Below are 20,518 nucleotides of genomic sequence, written 5' to 3'. Positions count from 1 at the left end.
ATATGGGAATAACAAACACTTCTAAGCAATCACAATAGATTGATAATGGTTTATACTCTTTATATGGGCTAGCTCGAAGTACACGCAGAATATCTTGTGATATCGGCGGGTCGTGTGGTCATTTGCCGAGCAGTATTCGCGCATGGTACTGCTGGCCACGATAGTGGATACAGTATTTGAAAGATAACATGCATTTAAAAAAAGGTTGTCTTTTATACAATCAATTGCTACCTTACTTTTTACCCTCAGTGCAGAGTGTCTCCTTTCCCGGGTATTTTACCTTTAGTTTGTCGCGGCACGGAACGGGCTTCCCTCAATAACTTTGTCCTTTATGTGATAAACATGTAATCGCATGGGTCCGATGGCAATTAAGGATTAACTTCACGCGCAGTTTCAAAGTTTTCACAAAATTGCCCGAGTCGCAAAATGACGAGGGCGATTTGAAAAACTTTGAAAATACAAGTGAAATTAATCCTTAATTGCACGAGGGAACATAGCGATTACATGTTTATCACATAAAGGGCAAAGTTATTGGGGAAAGCCCGTCCGTGCCGCGACAAATGAGAATCAACACGCTCCCATTCAGTTAAAGTTCAATTCAATAAGTCGTTGCTGTCAATAGAAATAGCGCTTAAAATGTATTTGATAAGTGCACAAAAAAGTAGTTTATTCTGGAAGAGGATTCTCTTGTAACTTTACTTGCTCTGGATGAGCAACTGTTAACCAATCAGGATCACGTAATGATGCCCCCTTCTTGATTACCAAAATTGTCCTCGTGATTAAGAAAAAAATGACCTACGTCTCAGCCAATCAGCATTCAGTAATTTTGTCCCGTAAGTGATAAAAAAAGATTATGTGTATTAAAAAAGAAAAACTTACTTTTTTGCCTCACTGCTGAGGGTCTCTTCTCCCGGGTATTTTACTTTGATAATTTCTAACCCTTGATCTGAACCAATGGCAATGAGACTCGATCTAGAAAATGTTGCCAAACAGTCGGGCAGATTGTGCCAAAAATCCATTACAGCATGAAGATCTCCAGACCTTACGTTGAACAGCTTAAGGAGACAGCCATGTGCGTAATAGGACGTCAGAGAAACAACCTCCTCGTCACTGATGAATTTACAAACGCCAGAGAGGTCATCACTCAATTTAAGACGCACTTTACCAGAAATTGTATCGACAACGTACTTATGCGCGTTTATCAAAATAAATTGACCCTCGGGTGAAAATGATGCTGTCTCATTAAAATTGAATAAAGATGTGGGACCCAGGAAGAAACGCCACCGCGGTTCGGTTTTACCAAGTTGCTTCAGTTCAATTTCCCCACCATCAGTGGAGGCAAAAAGCTGGAGGTCCTTGTGCCAAGCAAGCAATTTCCCGGGAGGCAGTTTAAATGTTTCCACAATCTCTCCACCAACAACATCCAAAATGATCCCACCTCGCATTTCAAATGTTATGCATGCCGCCTGATCATCTGAAATAGGAAAGAGAGCATCCGCGCCAAACATCCATCGTCGCATGCAGACTGACAAATCAAAGTTCCACAGTTCAAGAGTGATCTTCGTTGCAATCAAAATGCCTTCTTTTAAAGCTACAAAATCACGCATAATGTGACTCTCAAACTCTTTCTGTCCCTTGACTTCCCCATTTAAAACGTCCCAAGCCACAATTCGTGTCGGATTGTGCCGCCATCCGTTCAAAACCATGACTTTCGCATAAACACTCTCGCCGGTTAACGAGAATAGGAGACAGTCGTTGACACATTGGAATTCTGGGTTCTTCGTTGGTGGATTTCGATAATCCATTGCAATGCAACCTAACGACCGATAATTGCTCTTTAAAAGAGAATCCCTATCAAGCTCTAAGATAGAACGAAGATAGGGGGGATCCCGCAAACTCACAGGATCTCCTAACAAAAAGCCACCGATTCCATGGGATTCTAACTCAACGGAATTACAACTAGGAACATCAACAACGTCCATCGAATAGTGATGCTCAGGCCCCTCAGTGACTCCTAAACAAAACATTTTGACGCTACTTCGTGTTAAATGTAAACAAAAAAGAAATCGACTGTCCGGTGAGAATGTGATCATTCCACACACAGACTCCAAAGATGCCTCTGCCAGAGTTAAAAAACCACTTTCCCTGTCAACTAAACAAACTGAGCCCGTTGAATGGGAAACAGCCACGAGCTTTCCATCTCGGGACATCGCAAAAGATAAAATATCCTTATCTGTGTAGAAACGATTAATCTCCTTGCCATCGTTTAGATTCCACACCACAAGACATTTTGCATCGTGTGGATAATCACTTAACATCTCGTCGTCGCATATTGAACAGACAGAAAAACTGCACTTACTGGTAGGAAAAAGCGGCTTCAAGTCGCCATTAAAGGAAAACGAATGGCTTAGCTCCCCTGGCAAGATGACATCCTTGCTGGGATGAAACACCACTGAACGGTAAAAACCAAACACGGATGACCTTTCAAAATCTGCTGGTTGGTATGCATCATCGGTATTGATGATTCTGAATCTGCGAAATAACGAATCATAGTATTTTGGTTTGACATAACGCTTCCATTCGAGGTTACCAGAAGCAAGTGACCACAACTGAATGGATCCATCGAAGCATTCACACACCATGAATTCTGAGCTGGGAGACACATCGAAACAAGCCACCCGTGAAAAACAATAAAACACAGCTTGAACATCTTCTAGGGAGTCATTTTTTCTTAGGAACTCCATGTAAGGCCTATCGGTATACTTGGTCTCCAGAAGCTGGCGGGAGTCAGAAGCTAGTTTACTATACTTCCCTCATTCAACAGACTTTGGAAGATAGTAAACGGATATTCCTGTAAGATTAGGCGGCGCTTCTTTAAAAAAGTCAATAATGACGAAAGGGTTTCTTGACATTTGGTAGATGTCGTTTTCAAACCACCGTGATTCATTACACAAACGACATCTTCTGTGGCTGCTGATATGTTCACACAAATCTTTGCATACAAAAGCTCAGGATCTAACACATAGTTTCCAATAACTTGTTCAATGCTTAACTTCATGTCCTGGTCTAGCTGTAGCATGTGCTGAACACCATGTTCCAAGGCATACCTTGTAGTGTCAGTGAAGGATTGCGAGTTGCTAACACCTTTTCTCTTTAACTCGTCAAATTCGTTACAGCAAAGAGTAGAAAGGATCTTATGGCCTTCCATTTTCTCCACACTGAAAATGTGCCGCTTGTAGCGTAACTTGTCTGTCAACCAGTCCTTGGCTGATTTATGAAAGAAATGAACGCGGTCTTCGTGAACAGGAAGGAGTGATGACACAATGGCAATGGCTTTGCTCGCCTTTCGCATAACAGTCATGGAAGACGACTTCATGCACAACAATTTGGGAACAAAACCCAACGGCAGTGGTTCCCTTGCAGCTGCAATTGCACTCAGAAAACAAAGAAATTGCTCTTCAGTTATGTTCAGTTCCTTACACAAGTTTTCTTCAAGCCGTTGGAAATACGACTGGTAAACAGACGAGATGCCCGACGGAAGGGTCTTCTCCAGTTGTTCCAAGGTAAGAACGATTGAACAATTAGTCCTAATAAAATCTACCAAAAACTGCGCACACAGAAATACTCCCTCTGACTTTTTCACAAGATCATCTAAGACAAGCTCGGGCATTTCAAATTGTAATAAATCGCTTAGACTCTGTTCAAAGTAAAAACGAATGTCCTTCAAGTTGTCTTCATCTTTTGACTCCAGTACCAGTGGTTGCAAATCTTTCAGGCTGTCCCAAATGTTAACTTCAGGTCGCGTCGTCACAAAAAATCGAAGCCAAAGTGGCAGATTCTTGAAGAAACTGGATATTATGTCAAGAAGATCATTTCGCCCTTGGTATTCACTTTCATCTAAAGCATCTATTACCACAAGAGATGTAAAGCCTGGATCTGCTACCCTGTTCAGAGGTTCTAAAAAAAGCAAATCAAATAGATCTATCACTTCCATGTCGTTGATCTCTACTCCTAGATTTCCAGAGAACTGTTCCACAAGAGCTTTCTTGTACTCTGGAATACAGCACGAGAGGTGACAAGCTAAAGACTGCATCATCACCTTGGGATTCCTGTGGCGTGCTCTGTCATGGTGACAAAAATGGCTTCCTGCCAATCTGCCAGCTTCTTGCATTCTTCTGCACATCTCAGCAGCGATGACAGATTTCCCCATCCCTGCATTTCCACTGAGCACCAAGACACGATTTGGAGAGCTTTCATCATCCAACCAGCTGTTGATTTCAGCAAAGAAAGACTCACGGGTTCCTTCTAAGTATCTCTTTCCATAATCTCTGACATCCTGTTGGGTGTCAACCCTTGCAAGTTTCTTTCGGATTTTATCCTCCTGATCGGTGTTGTGTTGTGTCTCATGGATTTCAGTAACAATTCGATGTACGTCGTCAATCCTGGACTTAAGATCCCTTTCACTCTCTGCCCAGTCCCGTAAGGCATCAAGATAATCCTCCTCCCCACACCGCTCTGCCTTTAATCGATCAATCTCTGGCTGACTTAAACCAAGAGACACTAAAACAGCACTTATTTCCTTCCACAGAGTATTGAATGTTGGTACATCCACACCAGTTGTTGTCACATGCCCATACACTTGATTACGGAAAAACTTAATGCGAGCGAGGTTTGCCTCATGAGAGGTGTCAGTTGGGGGAGGTTCGTGATGCCATCCTTTGTGGGGTGGGGTAAGTCCACAAATGTTGGTCAGAAGGAGGAAAAGTAGAGTTATATCAAATGTGTTAGAATCAGGAGCAGCTCCATCACCAGGGAACAGCTTGTCCCACTGCTGCCTATTGAGAATTCTCCTCCGTAAAAGGTTGTTAAGGATGGAATAGCAGGCATTAAGATCAGCTGCTAACTTTGCAGGAGGGTGATGAGTGTCAAAAACATTTCTCAGTACAGTTGTTCCACCATCAATGATAAGTCGACTGAGCTTAGCTCCATTTGTCTTCTCCTCAGAGCTGGCCAAGGGACCAGGTGTGGCCATTGTAATCCAAACTAACGATTTTTTACATTGTATCTGAATGGAGAAGAACAATAATATTACGGTAATCAATAATTATTGCCCAATTGGTTTCCATTGAGTCATCACCAAGGACTGATTAAATGAGTGATTAAAATTACCAGCAGCTACTATCTTTAATTAAGGAGTGTAACTGCAGTGCGTACGATTCATCACAACAAAAAGCTAAGAAATCAAGGATTTCCTTTAGCTAATACACCTTATTCCAAAATGGCCGCTGATTTATGCGGATACAAATTGGCCCTTGTTGCCTCGTTCAAGATAAAATATTCTTTTGAATTTTAAGCTTAAGAACGAGGCATCAAGGGCTTATTTGAATAAAAACAATTAAAATATTTAAATGGTGGCCATTTTGGAATAAGGTGTATACTTATAAAATAAACTGCCTTGATTTACAAGTGACTACAAAACTTCAAAGATGTATGCCAATGCAGAAAAACAATAGGGAATGACAAGGCACACAATCGAGTCATGCAGAATTTTTAACCCATTGGAACCTTATCCAGACATTTACATTGTGGGAAGGATGGAATATTGGCACAAGAATGAAAGATGTTAGGGGCTAGCAGGAAAAACAAGGTGAGACTGCTAAGAGGAAGCTTGCTCTTTTGTTCCCTCTACATCAACTTTTAAACAAGCTTTTTGTTACATTTTTCAAAATTTTCAAGCTTAGTGACTGCATGAACTTAAAACAATTGTGTGCTTGAGGTTAACACAGTAAGTTCAGCTTAACTAACCTGCTTACCTATAAAATGGCATTACACTGTATAAACAAATCATGTAACACTTTGGCTTCCTGTTTCAAGGCTCCCTGAAATGCAGCTGAAATAGAAATCAGGAGCATCATGTTGCTGACTGATAAAAAACATGAACACAGAGTCTCACAATGATAATTAATATCTTAAAAATAGTTTAAAATTACCTTGTTAGAAAATTACTTCATAGCACATTATTATACACAAAAATGCAAGAGCCATTTATACAAATATATATAGAAATAGCTCAAGAATTACCTTAAATTATGTTAACATTAGACTTGACCAATCAAATTGTCAAAACTACAATTATCGGAAAAACCAAACACACACTTGCAAGACTACATGTATTCCTTCATTAGCTAATAAATTTATACAGGATTGCAAAAACTAATATTATCAAAAGTGAGAACTAAAAGACATTCATTTTTTTTATTCGGCTGATGATCCCTTCAAAACATCCATCCCTTCACTAATGAAATTTCGTTTTGCAGCTTTGTTGCAAGACCTTGGAACAAACACATTAAATCCTTAGACTGCCTATAGGACCGTTGCAAATGTTTATCAGATCTATTGAACTGTTTCCTGGATTGGATGCATAGCTAAAGGAAATAATGCAAATATCCAGTACTTTATCAGTACAATTAAGGCTAATTAAGTTTATTTGATCTTACTATCCTTTCAAAAACATACTTCAACAGCTGTTTTTAGAACATAATTACAATCAACACTATGTACTGTGTGTACAAGTTACAAACTTTCCTGATATACCAGATGATATCTAAGATGCTCCTGATTTTAGTTTTAACGATATATCTACTGAATTTGTACGTAAGGGGTTGTATTCACTGCATTTAAGTAAATCCTGTAGTTTCCTGAAAGTTGGTGTAAATGTTCTTGCCTCCCCGTTGACTTATGTCTTTAACCGCTCTTTGCATTCTTGTCAAATTCTCAATTAATGGAAATGTGCTACTACGAAAATCACCGATCTGTAAAATTGGCGGGAATTTACATGTCTCTGTCCCACCCACTTTCACTTGTAAATAGTTCAAATTTTTTAGAGGCATTGGCATAACTGATCGCATGTGGACGGCTCTATAACTATGGAAAAGCTCTCGGAGAAGACTTGAGAATGAAGATTATACAAGACATTGTTGGAAAAGAGAGAGACTTCACTACAGGTTTCTTCCGTGGAAGTTTTTCTGTGATTGCCAGGGAAAACAGAGCTAAATATTTTGAAAGCATATTTTTCCATTGCTACGGTCGTTCCAGTACACCTTAAAGGCACACCTTTTCCACCATTTGTTTTTGTTATGGAAATTTGCATTGCTTTTCGCAGCTCTATGATTGGGTTAAAGGTGGGCCTTGAAGCCCATGGGAAAGGAATTTCATTAAAATGTTTAATTAGAGTGGGCGGGGCAGTGACTCAGTAATTTGGGCCTGTTCCACTGATCGGTGATTTCGTAGTACAGCGACTCCTTTAGATAAATCATTGTCTGATCCTAGTAATTTAAGACCCATTTCTGTGCTTCCCATGGTAATGAAGATTTTTGAACAGGCAGCCCACAAGCAAGTTTATGGTCATCTTACTATTAACAACTTATTCTCACCATACCAATCTGGATTCAGACAAAGCCATTCCACTAGCTCTGCTCTTTTGGATGTTAGCAACTATATTATATTGACGAATATTGACAAAGGCAATGTAACGGGAGCTGTGTTTTTAGACATTAGTAAAGCTTTCGATTTGATCAACCACTCTTAACTTAACACAAAGCTTGCTAAGGTTGGTATCGGAGGGCCTGCTTTGGACTGGTTTGCTAACTATCTACAGAATAGATTGCAGGTTGTCTCACTTAGTGGTACTATACCTGGCCGTTTAGATCTTTCTCTGGGTGTGCCCCAGGGTTCTATTTTAGGACCGCTTCTTTTTCCTGTATTTGTTGACGATCTTTCCCTTAATGTCTATCAATGTAAACTGATTCTTTATGCCAACGATACTGCTCTGTTTTATGCTGGCAAGGATAGCCATTCTGTTCATTCTGCTCTTTGGAAACTTCCTTAAAAGCCAGTTATTACTGTCCGGGCAAGTACCGTAAATCCTCTATTAAGCCCGCGGGGGGCTTATTTTTTTCAAGCACTTTTGAGGGGGGGGGGGGGGGGGTGTTAAAAGAGAAGGGGGGTTTATTTAATTAATTTTAGCGAAATACATCACCTGTAGCAAAAATACCGTGGTATGAGACAGAGTAGACTTACGCATTGTACAATTAAAGTCACTGGCAAACTAGAGCGCAAAATTGAGAAAGTTAAGCATATGAAGTTGGAGGTCATGCCGCCGAAGACCAAAAACAATGTGAACTTCCAGCCTAAAAATCATAACTGATCAGTCCACGTTAATCGTTAATTTTTTTGTGAAGAATAAGGGATTGGGGGAGGGGGAGAGGGGGGGGGGGGGGGCTTAATAGAGGATTTACGGTACTTGAAATCACAGTTACTATGAAGTATCTTGGATTACGGAATTGGCACAGCCACATAGACTGTCTTGCTTTGAAAAACCTCTTAGATTGCAAAAGCACAGTGCCCACTTTATACTCTGTTTGTATCTAGTGTTTTCACTCATATGATCAGTAATCTTGCTTTTCCATCAAAACAAAAGAAAACCTTTGCATGATAATTAAGGAAAATAGAGCTTAATTCCCAGAGAATTAGTTGGGTACACCAATATGGCCGCGGTGACATCATAGGAAAACACTCCATTGGCAGTTGCATGAATGCTTGTCTGTTTTTAAGTGCTTAAATGGCTATTTCCCTTCTTATCTTAATTAAATAAATTTATCCATGACCATAATACTTGAAGACCCTGTGATATTCGTATGTCAAGCATTTCATCTCAATCTCGTTTGAGATCATTTTCTTATTCAGCTGCCAAACTGTATAAACTGTATGCATCTTGACATTTCAATCAAACGCTCTCAATCTATTAATAATTTTGTGAATAATTATAGGAGTACATTATTCTCCTAATTAGATAGCATGAGATGTTACTTATATTTTAGAGGTATAATTAGTTTTTGACACTGTAACTTATTGTACTTATTATTAAATATAGGTTCTTAGGTACACTTTTAGCAGGCCTTCTGACAGGGTGCGTGGGTGCGGAACAGCACAATTCGGTAAAACCCGCACAATTCTGCACAATTCGGGAAAATTTGCAAAATACCGCACAATACGGACTTATCTACTCAAAATTTTAATCAAAAAGCGTTTTTCTATTGAGTATCAGGAGATCTAGAATATACTTAGGCTATTTTCAGACTATTTACCTTGAAAACACTCTAGCATTTCTACGCTTTCAGCGAACAACTCGTTGATTGGGTTACACAATTAGTGACTGATACAGACTATGTAGGTATACATGACGTACATTAGAGGCTCGCTAGGTTTTCTGGGGCAATTTCCTCGAGTGGTTTTGTTTAGCACATTCGATTGCTTCAACAAACATAAAACTAGTCTACCTATTGGTAGTGAATGCTGACGTGTAATGGATGGCGAAAGGGATTGAGATTGAAAGCAGACCACTTTTTGTTGTGCTTTTGTGCAGCGTCTTTTCCAGCAGTTGTAGCATGTTTCGCAATGGTTTGAAATCTATGTTGCGTTCTAGAAATCACGAGGGCTGCTGCTGTGCAGCAACTTTTAATTGCATGGGAAAGGGGTGGTCAGGGGTACAAATGTTTCTTCTATCTAGTTGCCAGGATCTAATTGTTGAAAAGTGGGTTAACTTGACTCTGAACAAAACCATTGACCTTAGGTTAGTGCTATTCGTGCTTTGAGTAACCGGACCGAGACCTCAGTACAAGCAAAACAGAGGTTAATTTTCAACAATGCAATTTAGTACTGAACTAATTCTAGGTTTAGGCAGGAAGGTATGACAAACCGACAAATGTACCCAGGAGGTGTGATAGTTGGTACTGTCTGAATGAAAAGGAGTCTGAATTGGTTTTATGAGCTGATTTGAGTAAAAGAAATGCATAAAATGTAAATGAATATCTGTTCCCCAAACATGTTGATTTGTCATTCCTGTGCGGGCCAAATATTCATTCACACTGCCATTCATGTGAGCAAGTAATGCATGCTCCTTATGTCTGATATGTTAAACTATCTTTTCTCTGACTAAGCTGTGATAATTTTGTCTCCCAGTTATTGCATAAGAAAGGGCACGGAATAAGCAATTGCCATCACCTAGTATTCGATACAGTTTGGAAGGCTTTTCCAACGGTTTGACCATTTCTGAACAATTTTTGTGTTTGACAAGCAGTGGCAAATCCAGAGCAGAACACCAAAATGCCTGACATTCAGTATTCCAAGGTTCAATAAAAAAATAGTTCTTTTTATTTGGGTCTTCCAAATTTAGACTGTCAGTAGATATTTCTGGTCCAGGATTGACTTCTATATCATTTGCTAGCTGAATTAATTCAGGTATGTAGAACTGATAGAGATAGATTTGGGTCAACCAAAGACGATTGAATCTCATCATGTTATAATTCTGAACAACAACCTTTAAAGTTGGTAAATAAATTGCTTCCATATAAAATAACAACAGGATTGTACTCCAAATTTTTCCTGTCATACACAACTGGTAATGTCTGGACGATAAGAATATAAAATGTGTCCCTATAGTTGCTCTGTACTGTTCCAAGCTATTTCCCATTTTTAATCTCACCTTCCTTAACGGTGTCTTTCAACTTCTTTCTTCAACTTCCTTTTTTCTGAAAATAGAAGTATTGTACTTCAATACATTTAACACTTTCAAGACATAGATATGAACGAGGCGTGTTGAAACACAACCAAATGAGGCATATAAAATATACCATCCAAATGTGCTTTAAGCTAACAGCATAAAAAAACTATGTCCCCGTTTAACCCTTTCAGCCCCGATAGTGCCAAATGGCACTTAGGGATTTTACTCTGTCTAACGCCAGACAATTTTACTCGTCAATGGGGAACCCCTCGGGGCTTAAAGGGTTAAGCTAACAGCATAAAAAAACTATGTCCCCGTTTAAGCTGTAAAATCTGAAATCAAAACCAAAATACATGAATTTCCTGTAATGTTTTAATCTATTTTCCTGACCAGGATATGCAAAATCCTGGGCATGAAGTGTGTTCACATGGAGGTGAGGGACCCTGGTTAGCAGACGACCCACTCTAGAGAAGTATAGCCTGTGTACAGACCACCCCTCCCCTCAAAAAAATATCGGAGAGGAACGGTCTGTGATTTACCGTTGATAATCGTGTTCCATACCACGTGATTTTTCCTGGAATATGTGGAAAATGATTTGATTGGTTATTACCCATCGATCATTACATCATTGAAACAACGAGTTTTGATTGGCTTTTATTTTTATTTCTCCACATCAACACCGTGAGAACCACCGTTCGTGGTTCGTTCGTGTGTACTTTGAGCACGGTACAAAATACAAATAAAAATATTTTTGATTGTTAAAGAGGTTTTTCTTTTAAAGTACGAGCGGAATTGTTATCTATGGAGTGTAAAGTGGAAATCGATTCGACGTACATTTGTAGGAATTGTCAGCGCAAAAGAAACGAAAGCGCTCTTCACGAGGTGAATATAGCACTATTCAAAATATTGTCCACTCTAAAACGTCTCCAGCTATTCCTTACCAGTCAATGTAATCCCAACCAGCCTAGCCATTCTCAAGTACAATCTACAAAGCGTGATGCCATGGAAGATTTGAGAATGTAGACACCGAGGAAAATAACAGCTCATCGGCAACGATCTGTGCTGTCTTGAAGATCAGAGCCGTACCTGGTTGGAAGACTTGCAAATACATCATCTCCTTTAAAGAGTGCTTCTATGCTATAAAGCCAAGGTATCTAAAACTATCGGAGACGCTCTTCGATGCACGTTTGAAATCTACCTCATTGACCACCATTTTGAGAATTTAGCTCCAAACGAAATATGAGCCACGCAAATTTTGGTCAGCGTAGATTACTAAATAATGCATGCAAAATTATTCCGGAACACGATTACTAACGGTAAATCACAGACCGTTCCTCTCCGATTTTTTTTTTTTTGAGGGGAGGGGCGGTCTGTACACAGGCTAGAGAAGTAAAGAATATGACCATTCGCATTTTGTGTGATTACCCCAATGTGCTCGATTAGGTTCTAAACTTCAGTCAATAATATAAAAATCATTCGAAGTAAAATGTAGAGATAAGTCAGCCATTACAGCAGGAATTTCACGTTGATATGGTTAAAGAAAAGGTAGACAAGGAGAACACGATGTTTGCAAGATTGTGCAATCCCGCACAATTTCCCGCACAATTGACTTTTTTTCTCGCACAATTGGCCTCCAAAATAGCGCACAATTTTAATTTCTCTCCCGCACCCTGTCAGAAGGCCTGTTTTAGGCACATTTTTAGTTTTAATTTACACAGCTTCAATGTAAATCAGCGTTCAACTGTTTGAATTCTGTGTTGCAAAAAGTTTCATTTCATTTCATTTAATAGACGCCACATGTACAAAATGGAAGTGGGTTTGCATATAACACTAACATAGGGTACAACATTGCTTCCAGTGTCTATAAGGTAGCAAATTAAGTTACCTGTTAAGTGAAGGCCACGCACCAAAATACGTGTCATACCACAGAATAGCACAGTTCCATGAAATATAACTGATCCAGAAAGCGCAAATTAACGATAAGTACGCAAGTTCCCAGAGCCCTCTTCGTAAATGTTTGGGAGGAAATGTGACAAATCACGTCGCCGCAAGCCTTACCTCCACCAAAAAGTCAGTCACTTCGAGATACATGTATAACCACCAACTTCATTAAAGATGGCGCACACTTCCGGCTTCAGGGATTCAGGGTGTGGCTTTCTAAACACACAGGACACCCATACTACCTCAGCTCCTTTCGATTTCATCAGTCAACACGGGAATCCTAACAAAGCTTAACAAGCTGACAAGAATTAAAAATCCACTTCTTAAACAAAATGACGACGATAAATCAAAGGATAAGTGATTATTTTTTTTTTGGCCTTGATCCCCGCATTCTTTTCTGTGCAATTGGGGAGACTGTAAATCAAAACAAAGCACATTAAATTAACCCTTTGACTGCCAGGAGTGATTGGTATGTAAATTCTCTTTACAATTTCAATGAAATGACATTCAGAAAGATATTGGGAATGAAGATTATTATCAGCTTAATAGGTGTTATCTTGAATTCTCATGAATACCAACAAAGAACTCTACGGTACAAGTTGGGAGAATGAATGTTTCGATTGTGGGAATAAAATGGTTAAGTCACGCTCTGACCTAAAACTGGAGTTGTTTCTGGTCACTTGATCCCAGTTCAATTTCCTTGGCTGTGCTTGTAGATAGGCAAATAGTCTGCTGCTCCCCCCATAATACAGTTCAATTTAGGCCTAAAAGCCCCCTTAAGCCTAGGTTTAGCCAAATTGAGCGTTAGGGTTACTTTCCAAAAGGTAAAACAAATGACCTGAAATGAGTGACCTGTGGAATGTGACCTGTGTTTTAGACCCACCGTCATTTTAGGGGGTTATTTGCACTAAAACAATGGATATTCAGTGCACTGAAGCATGATAGTCTCAAGAGTAAATAACTTCTATTGTTTTTATGTAAAGAACCCAGCAAAACGTATTGCATTATGGGATTGGGAAAATAGTCAGTACTTATCGTTAATTAACTCTTGTTTAAAAAAAACATTAATACTATAATACTGCACAAATACTTTTTTTATTCCAGTATTCAAGGACCTATTTCTGACATTATTTCATCAACCCTCAACCACCCACAATCCTTACTCTACATAAGTAAGTGGAAAGTTGCTCACGATAACCTAATAAAAGGCCAACTATAACATTGACTTGAATTATAATATACAGCTGCAGTAAGGATGTGGTCTCTATGCTTGGTCTTAAATCCAAATAGATACTTCTCAGTATTAAAGATGTCTTTTCTTGCTTACCTAGTAAATGTTGCATATTATTCCTTTGATGATCAACAATTTCTTCCTGTTCATTATTAAAATATTGTCATCATTATTTATTGTCATCCATATTATTACTTTTAAGACTCCCAACAAGTTTTTTTTTGCACCCATGTTTTTCAAGACACCCAGAATGTCTGAGTTCTGCTGCCCTGAGGTCTCTATTCTCAAGCCAGACTCTCTTCAAATTTATGGATGGTCAATGAGTCATTGGGCACTCTTCTCAAATAAAAAAATTGTTAAACAGAAAAAAAATTAACTTAAAGAGGAACCAGGTGGGAAAAAATAATTACTACAACATCTGGCTTATTCAGAACTTTAATCGGGATTTTTAATGGCCTTGAGGATAAAATGATGATAATTACTACTGCATATGTATTAAATGAGTATCCAGCAGCCCCAATCTTTCCCTAAAACTATTAGAGCTGTACTCAGCTGTTTACACAGTTGATAACACCATTTAGTATATACTACACAAGTGAATGGTGCTCTCTGCGTGCACTGATCGGCTAACTCAGAGGTGATTAGCCAAGTACTATTTACCTGAGTAGCCAGCATGTGAGATTTGGAATTTCCAACCACATTTTACAAAAATAAAGTAGTTTCATGGCTCGCTTTTTATTCAACTTGCGTGGTTTAAACTACCTCAGTATTGGTGAAAGTGGTGAATATTTACCTTGCCATGATCCACCACTTTTCACCTCCACTTTGGTGAATAATATTGTTTATTACTTTCTTTCAGCCCCATCTGATTGCACTGTACTCTTTTCAATAATTTACTCCCCAAGACAGCAAGGGAGGGTGAAAATAAGCAAGGTCAATACCTCTAGTTCCATCCATTTTGTCCTTTTATATGGATAGAATCTATTTGTTTACCAACATTTGTTCACTCCCAAACAAGCCCAATACAGCTCAAACCATATTCTAAATCTTATCTGAAGTCAAATTAGATCATACCATCCATTCCAGTTTAGCTACTAGTGTCAGTTAAAATACATGAAGTTTCAGCCAAGTTTCAGGCAAACTACTGTTCTCAAATGATCAGTGCCCGAGTGTTGAACCTGATTTACTTCTACAGAGCTAGGCATGGATAATCCACTGAAATCTTAGATGAAGTGTTAACAACAACGATGCCCTCAGATCCACCTCCTGCAACATGGACATGATTAATGGTACCATTGTCACCAAATTTAGATACAAAATCAGGCAAGGCATTGCCTGGCTTTCCACTGACAAAGCACAGGTTTCCTGACAGAGGGACTCCTCCACTGAACACAAGACTGTTAAATTTGATTAACACAGGTACACCAATCCCAATTACTGTCCCAGAGATGGAGCTATCTTTTCCATCACCATGGACAGTTACTGATATTGCATTGATGTAAGGAAGTCCATACAGCGTCACTGTGACTTGACGAAACCTAAAGGAAAGTAAAGAAGGGGAAAGAAGGATCAGGTACATGGCAGAGAGTGGAAATTACTTAATAATAATAATAATAATAATAATAATAATAATAATAATAATAATAATAATATATATATTTTTTGGTATGAATAAACATTTTAATACTCATAAAAAGCCTATATACAGACAACGGTGCTAAATATCAAAATCCTATTTACAAAGTTAACTTCTAAAAGAAAAAAAGTAAAACATTTCAAAACACCATTCGATTTCTGTTAGCTGAAAAAATATTGTTTTCAGGGAAGTAAGCAGCTCAAGTTCAACTATTCCAGGGATTCGTAATAACAAGATAATAATAATAATAATAATAACAATAATAATAATAATAATAATAATAATAAGAGTGGAGTTGACTTATGAACTGTAAACAATAATTTTGTAAAACTTCAAGTTGCTTTTTGGTTATGCTTAAAAATACCTTTATTTCTGCTTGTAGCCTTTTCCTTGTGTTTTGCAAGTCAAGTCGAGTCAAGTCAATTTCAGAAATATTAAAGAGAATTCATATTACGACAATTTCAAGATCTAAAACCAACGTAATCAAAGATCTATAGCTAAAATACAACAATCATTGTTACGATTATTATTATTGTGTGAAAGTTCGGAACACCTAGATAGTTCAGGGAACTAATCGAGAAGCTGCTATTGTTCTCCTATTCACATGATAATGACAACGACAGTAGTGGTGGTGATGGTGTCATTTTCTCATACTGAGAACATCATCCTGTTTTCTTTTTCAACTAGCTTGTACTCAAATTAGACTAAAACAACAAGGAATTTTCTTTCAGTTTGATTTTTTTGGCCTAAGGCATTTTATCCCTGAATATACATGTACGACAGTAGGTGAAAACAATAGGAAGACAGAGTGGTATTTTCATAAGGCAGTTAAAATACCTTCATGTAAATTATAAGAAAATGTCAAGCCACTTTCAAGTACAAAAACACAAGCAAACTGCATTGGAAGATGATTACAAAGTGTTATTAATGCAATGAATTTGAGCAGGAGCATGGTAACAGCCCCTCATTTAGAATTTCGGACGACCTTCACAGTGTTCATTCTTTTGTATTTATGTTGATTAGACCAATTACTCTCATTTTGAAAAAAATATTCTTTTGAAATTAACTTAAAATCTGACCTTAACTCATCAACAAAATAATTAACAATCTGTTCAGTGCTACGGCTTGATTTGAAGCACATGGCAAGCTTAACTTATCAAGACTGCTTCAATTGCATGAATCACAGCACATTTGAAAATTTTAATTTTAAGTGTTTTAGACCTGTTTCATCACGACAGTTTTTCTAATCATTCTATAGGTTTTGAGTAACAACAATTTCATCATCAAATTCAACTGAGGAGGTGTAAATGCACCAAATGATGAAATACGAAGGTCGGAATTGTCTGCAAAAAAAAAGGGAAGGATGTAACTTAAAATCTGTCTATATTCACAGAGCTTTCATACTGGAACGAAAGCGACAAAGGTGAAAGTCATACACGATGCAAAAGGTGAAAGCAAAACAACGCTACTCATCCAGAGGCCATGGAGTACGTTTGAAAGTGGGAGCTAGCTTTTGGTACAGATCACGGAAGTGTGAGGGGAGGAAGGAGAGACTTATGAGAAAACGACAAAGTTGGAAAAAAGTGGAGGGGGGGGGGGGGGGTGTGGTAGCCCCCAACCCCTCCCTCTCCACAGCCTGTCTTCTGTTTCATTTCCTTCATATGGTCAGGTTTTAACTCTTCCTGTCTCTTACTATTCATTTCATTTACACTAGTTTCATTTTAATCCTATATATGCAATGACACGTACATAATCCAGATCATTAGGACATCTAAATAAAGCATTAACACTAAGCCATGCAATATCAGTGGTTACTCGTTACATCATTTACAGGTAAGACCAACAAACTTCATCCCTTGCAGAAGTAACCCTTGCAGAAGTTGCAGAAATTATCAGAGTCCATAAATTTTATTTTATTAGGAGGGTCAAAAAACACACACCGTTGCACAATTTTGTAGGAAGTCATTAAAATGGGCACTGTCACACTAAATTTGCTGTTTTAGGTCAAAACTGGGTAAAAATCTAAATTAGTACTTAAGCTCACACGCACAACATTCCTGACAACCCACTGACAATATAGGAAATATAATTTTATTTATTGCACAAAGAGCTATTTGTATTTCATTTTTGGCTACTTTCCACAGACACAATCTCCAAACTTGAAAAAACAGGCCATTTTTTTCAAGTTTCAATACATTTCCACCCTCTCCATCCATGAATGCAAATAACAAAGAATAGCTTCTATGCACTTCAATGGCTCTTGGCAACAAAACTACACCATTATTTTTTTGGTGTTGATTGATGCAAAGACATATTTTAGTGTTTTGAAGTTTGACGGAAACCCCGGGTTCAAGACCCGCTCTGACCACTCATTGAATTTGATCCTGGTAGTCCCTGGTTCAACTTCCTAGGTGCACTTGTAAATAGCCAACTGGTTTGTCTCCGGCCAGTTGAGATTCTTAACAGTTGTAGTTGTTGTGTTCTGTTGTTTCGTTGATTGTGTTTCATTGGCCCTGAAAAGCCCCTATGGGGAGCAGTCAATTAAGTATGTATTGTATTGTATTGAATGAATTTTTTTTACAACAACGCCAATTTGAAAGCAATATCACCAGCCTTGCCAAAAAACATTTACTAAAAAAAAATCATGAAAGTAATTTTGCTAAGGGCAATTACTAATTTGTCTCAACCAATCAGCTATTACTTACCACACCAAAGAGGGACTTTCCCTTAACAGCATCAACAAATTGTTCAGCAATTTCCTTTGCAACTCTGGTCTGTGCCTCAACAGTACTGGCACCAAGATGAGGACAAGCTATTATATTTGGGTGTTGAACTAACTGAGCTGACACTCCTGTAGCAGAAAAAAAGTTGCACAGAATACTTAAGATTCAGCACCAAGGCCCGGTTGTTCAAAAGCCGATTAACTTAATCCAGGATTAGCGTAAACTTTGGTTTAATTTTTTCAACTTTTCAGTGTAAGTTTCTTTTGAATATTTTTGGTTTTCAAGATTGACTTCCTCTAATGTAAAATTTTGCCAAATATCAGCGTTGTACAATATTCGGGAGTAGAGAAATAAACTCCTTGGTTATTTTTTAATCTGGGATTAGCGTTTATCGGCTTTCGAACAACCGGGCCCAGAACTTTAACTACACGTACCCATCTTCACTAAGGATAAATCATTTCATAACTTAAGCACCATTCATGTATTGTTTTCTGCATGGCCAAAATCTGGTAAAATGATTTAATAATAGCTCCTTAGGACAGTATTTCCCTGAGCCCTCGACTTTCTCCTGTGACTTGTCCAGAGTTTTGTTCACCTATAAAGTGGACATGTCACTTCAATTGCCAAGTTTTATTAAAATCTCCAGGTCTTTTGAGACTATTGCCTCCCATTTCAAATACTTCTCAAGAATTCAATCCATGTACTTTAAAATTCAAATGTTTTCAAGGCAATCTGGAAGAGCTTTTTAATTCAATAAATTCTTAACCACCTGTTGGAGGTTCAGTTTCAAACACATCAAGACCAGCTCCTGCACACTGGCCAGACTCCAGAGCATTCAACAACGAAGCCTCGTCAATAATACCACCACGGGCACAATTCACTACATAAACACCCTTTTTACAGAGTGGAAAGGTCTTATCTCCCAGAAGACCTACAAACAAACATAAAAACGCTAACTATATATAATGGTCAAAATTCAGCAAATTAAATTTAACAAGGAATAGAGATTTAATCAGCTTTACCTAATGATTAGAGGAACCTAAACACATTGTAATAGCAATAAAAACACTCCTCATTTATTAATGACATGGACATAACAAGCTAGCCCTATCATTAATTAAGTACACACTGGTTTTGTTGAGGTGGCTAAACTATAGGATACTTGGTGAAAAACCCTCAGGGCATGGTCAAGCACAAACACAAATTCAGCCCACTTAGAGTATCAACATTGTCACAGCCAAAACAAAGACAGACTGATAACCAAGCATATCCAAAGTTCATTATCTACAACGTATCTATACACTGTAGTTTGTTCATGCACGACCAATAAGCCACACAAGAGCTACTCACGTGACAAGCATCACCTCTACGATACGAGAACCTGAGGCACATTGGTGGGAGGAGAGATCTACTGCCACTGCACTATCCCTTCTTTCCCATAATGTAGTACGCCACCAAACAACACTAACCTCTTGTCTGTGGAATGAGTGGTGTGTGCACAGTAATGTAGTCTGCTTTTGGCCACAACTGATCCAACTCCATCCACTCAATATTAAATTTAGCAGCTTCATCGGCAGGGACAAGTGGATCATAACCAATAGTCTTTTTTACAAAAAACACAACAAAAAGCTTTAAATGAGGAGGTGTTCTGTTATGTCATAGAAAAGCACAAAAAACTGTGGTCTTTCTACCAGGAGTTGCACCTTAAAACTTCTGATTTAACTGCTAAGGATGCTCTACCATGGGCATTACTAAACCACAAAACAGCAAATCGAAACAGAGAAACAGTGAAACGAAGCACCAAAACACCATCTGTGACCCCACCATTTATTGAATACTAACCAACAAAGGATGGATTTGAAATTAAATATTGTTTTAGGCATAATTAGACCTAAAACATTATTGCTCCTAATTCATTGAGATTAAGATTAGGATTCAAATTAAGAATGAGATTAGAAGCAATAACTTTTTAGGTGTAGTTAGGCCTAAAACGATGTTTAATCTCAAAATATCCAACCTTTGACGGGTAGTATTCAATGTATGGTGTAGTCATACATGACATTTTAGTGTTTCATTTTGCTGTTTCGGTATTTCGGTGTTTCGTTGTTTAGAAATGTCCGTTATTATTACATGGCAAGCAATTTTCAGGCTAAATGGAGCACTTTCATTGGCTGGTTTTTGGTTGGGATTTAACAGTGCGGACCATTACTAAAGAAACAGTCTGTTTCCGTATTTTTTTCTCTGTCCTGGGAAATTCAAGTTCCAAACACAAAAAGTTTTTAAAAAGCAGAATTTAACATTTTCATCATAACAGTAAAATAATACTTATTTATAGCAGGCAGAATTTAGTTATACAGGTAAAACGTTACCGTTCAAAGGTCTGGAGAGTGATAACATGTTTTTCTGGTTTTTCGTTTGCTTCCCTG

At 38.2% G+C, this 20,518-nt stretch overlaps 2 protein-coding genes across 2 annotated transcripts in view; both read right to left on the bottom strand.

Annotated features, from left to right (window-relative positions):
- LOC138001068 (uncharacterized) overlaps window positions 1-20,518 on the bottom strand; it is a 424,432-nt gene that overhangs the window by 56,793 nt on the left and 347,121 nt on the right. The gene's annotated exons all lie outside the window — the stretch shown is intronic.
- LOC138001067 (probable 2-ketogluconate reductase) overlaps window positions 13,916-20,518 on the bottom strand; it is an 8,164-nt gene continuing 1,561 nt past the window's right edge. Inside the window, exons 3-6 of the mRNA XM_068847735.1 lie at window positions 19,562-19,694; window positions 18,862-19,023; window positions 18,075-18,220; window positions 13,916-15,276 (exon numbers count right to left, since the gene is read on the bottom strand). Coding sequence (XP_068703836.1) covers window positions 14,923-15,276; window positions 18,075-18,220; window positions 18,862-19,023; window positions 19,562-19,694 — 795 coding nt within the window. The 3' untranslated portion in view covers window positions 13,916-14,922. The remainder of the gene's footprint in view (window positions 15,277-18,074; window positions 18,221-18,861; window positions 19,024-19,561; window positions 19,695-20,518) is intronic.

The sequence above is a fragment of the Montipora foliosa genome, chromosome 4 (assembly GCF_036669935.1).
Source record: "Montipora foliosa isolate CH-2021 chromosome 4, ASM3666993v2, whole genome shotgun sequence".
Lineage (NCBI taxonomy): Eukaryota > Metazoa > Cnidaria > Anthozoa > Scleractinia > Acroporidae > Montipora > Montipora foliosa.
Note: the sequence above shows the minus strand (reverse complement) of the source record. Positions and strands in the feature narration are given on the sequence as shown.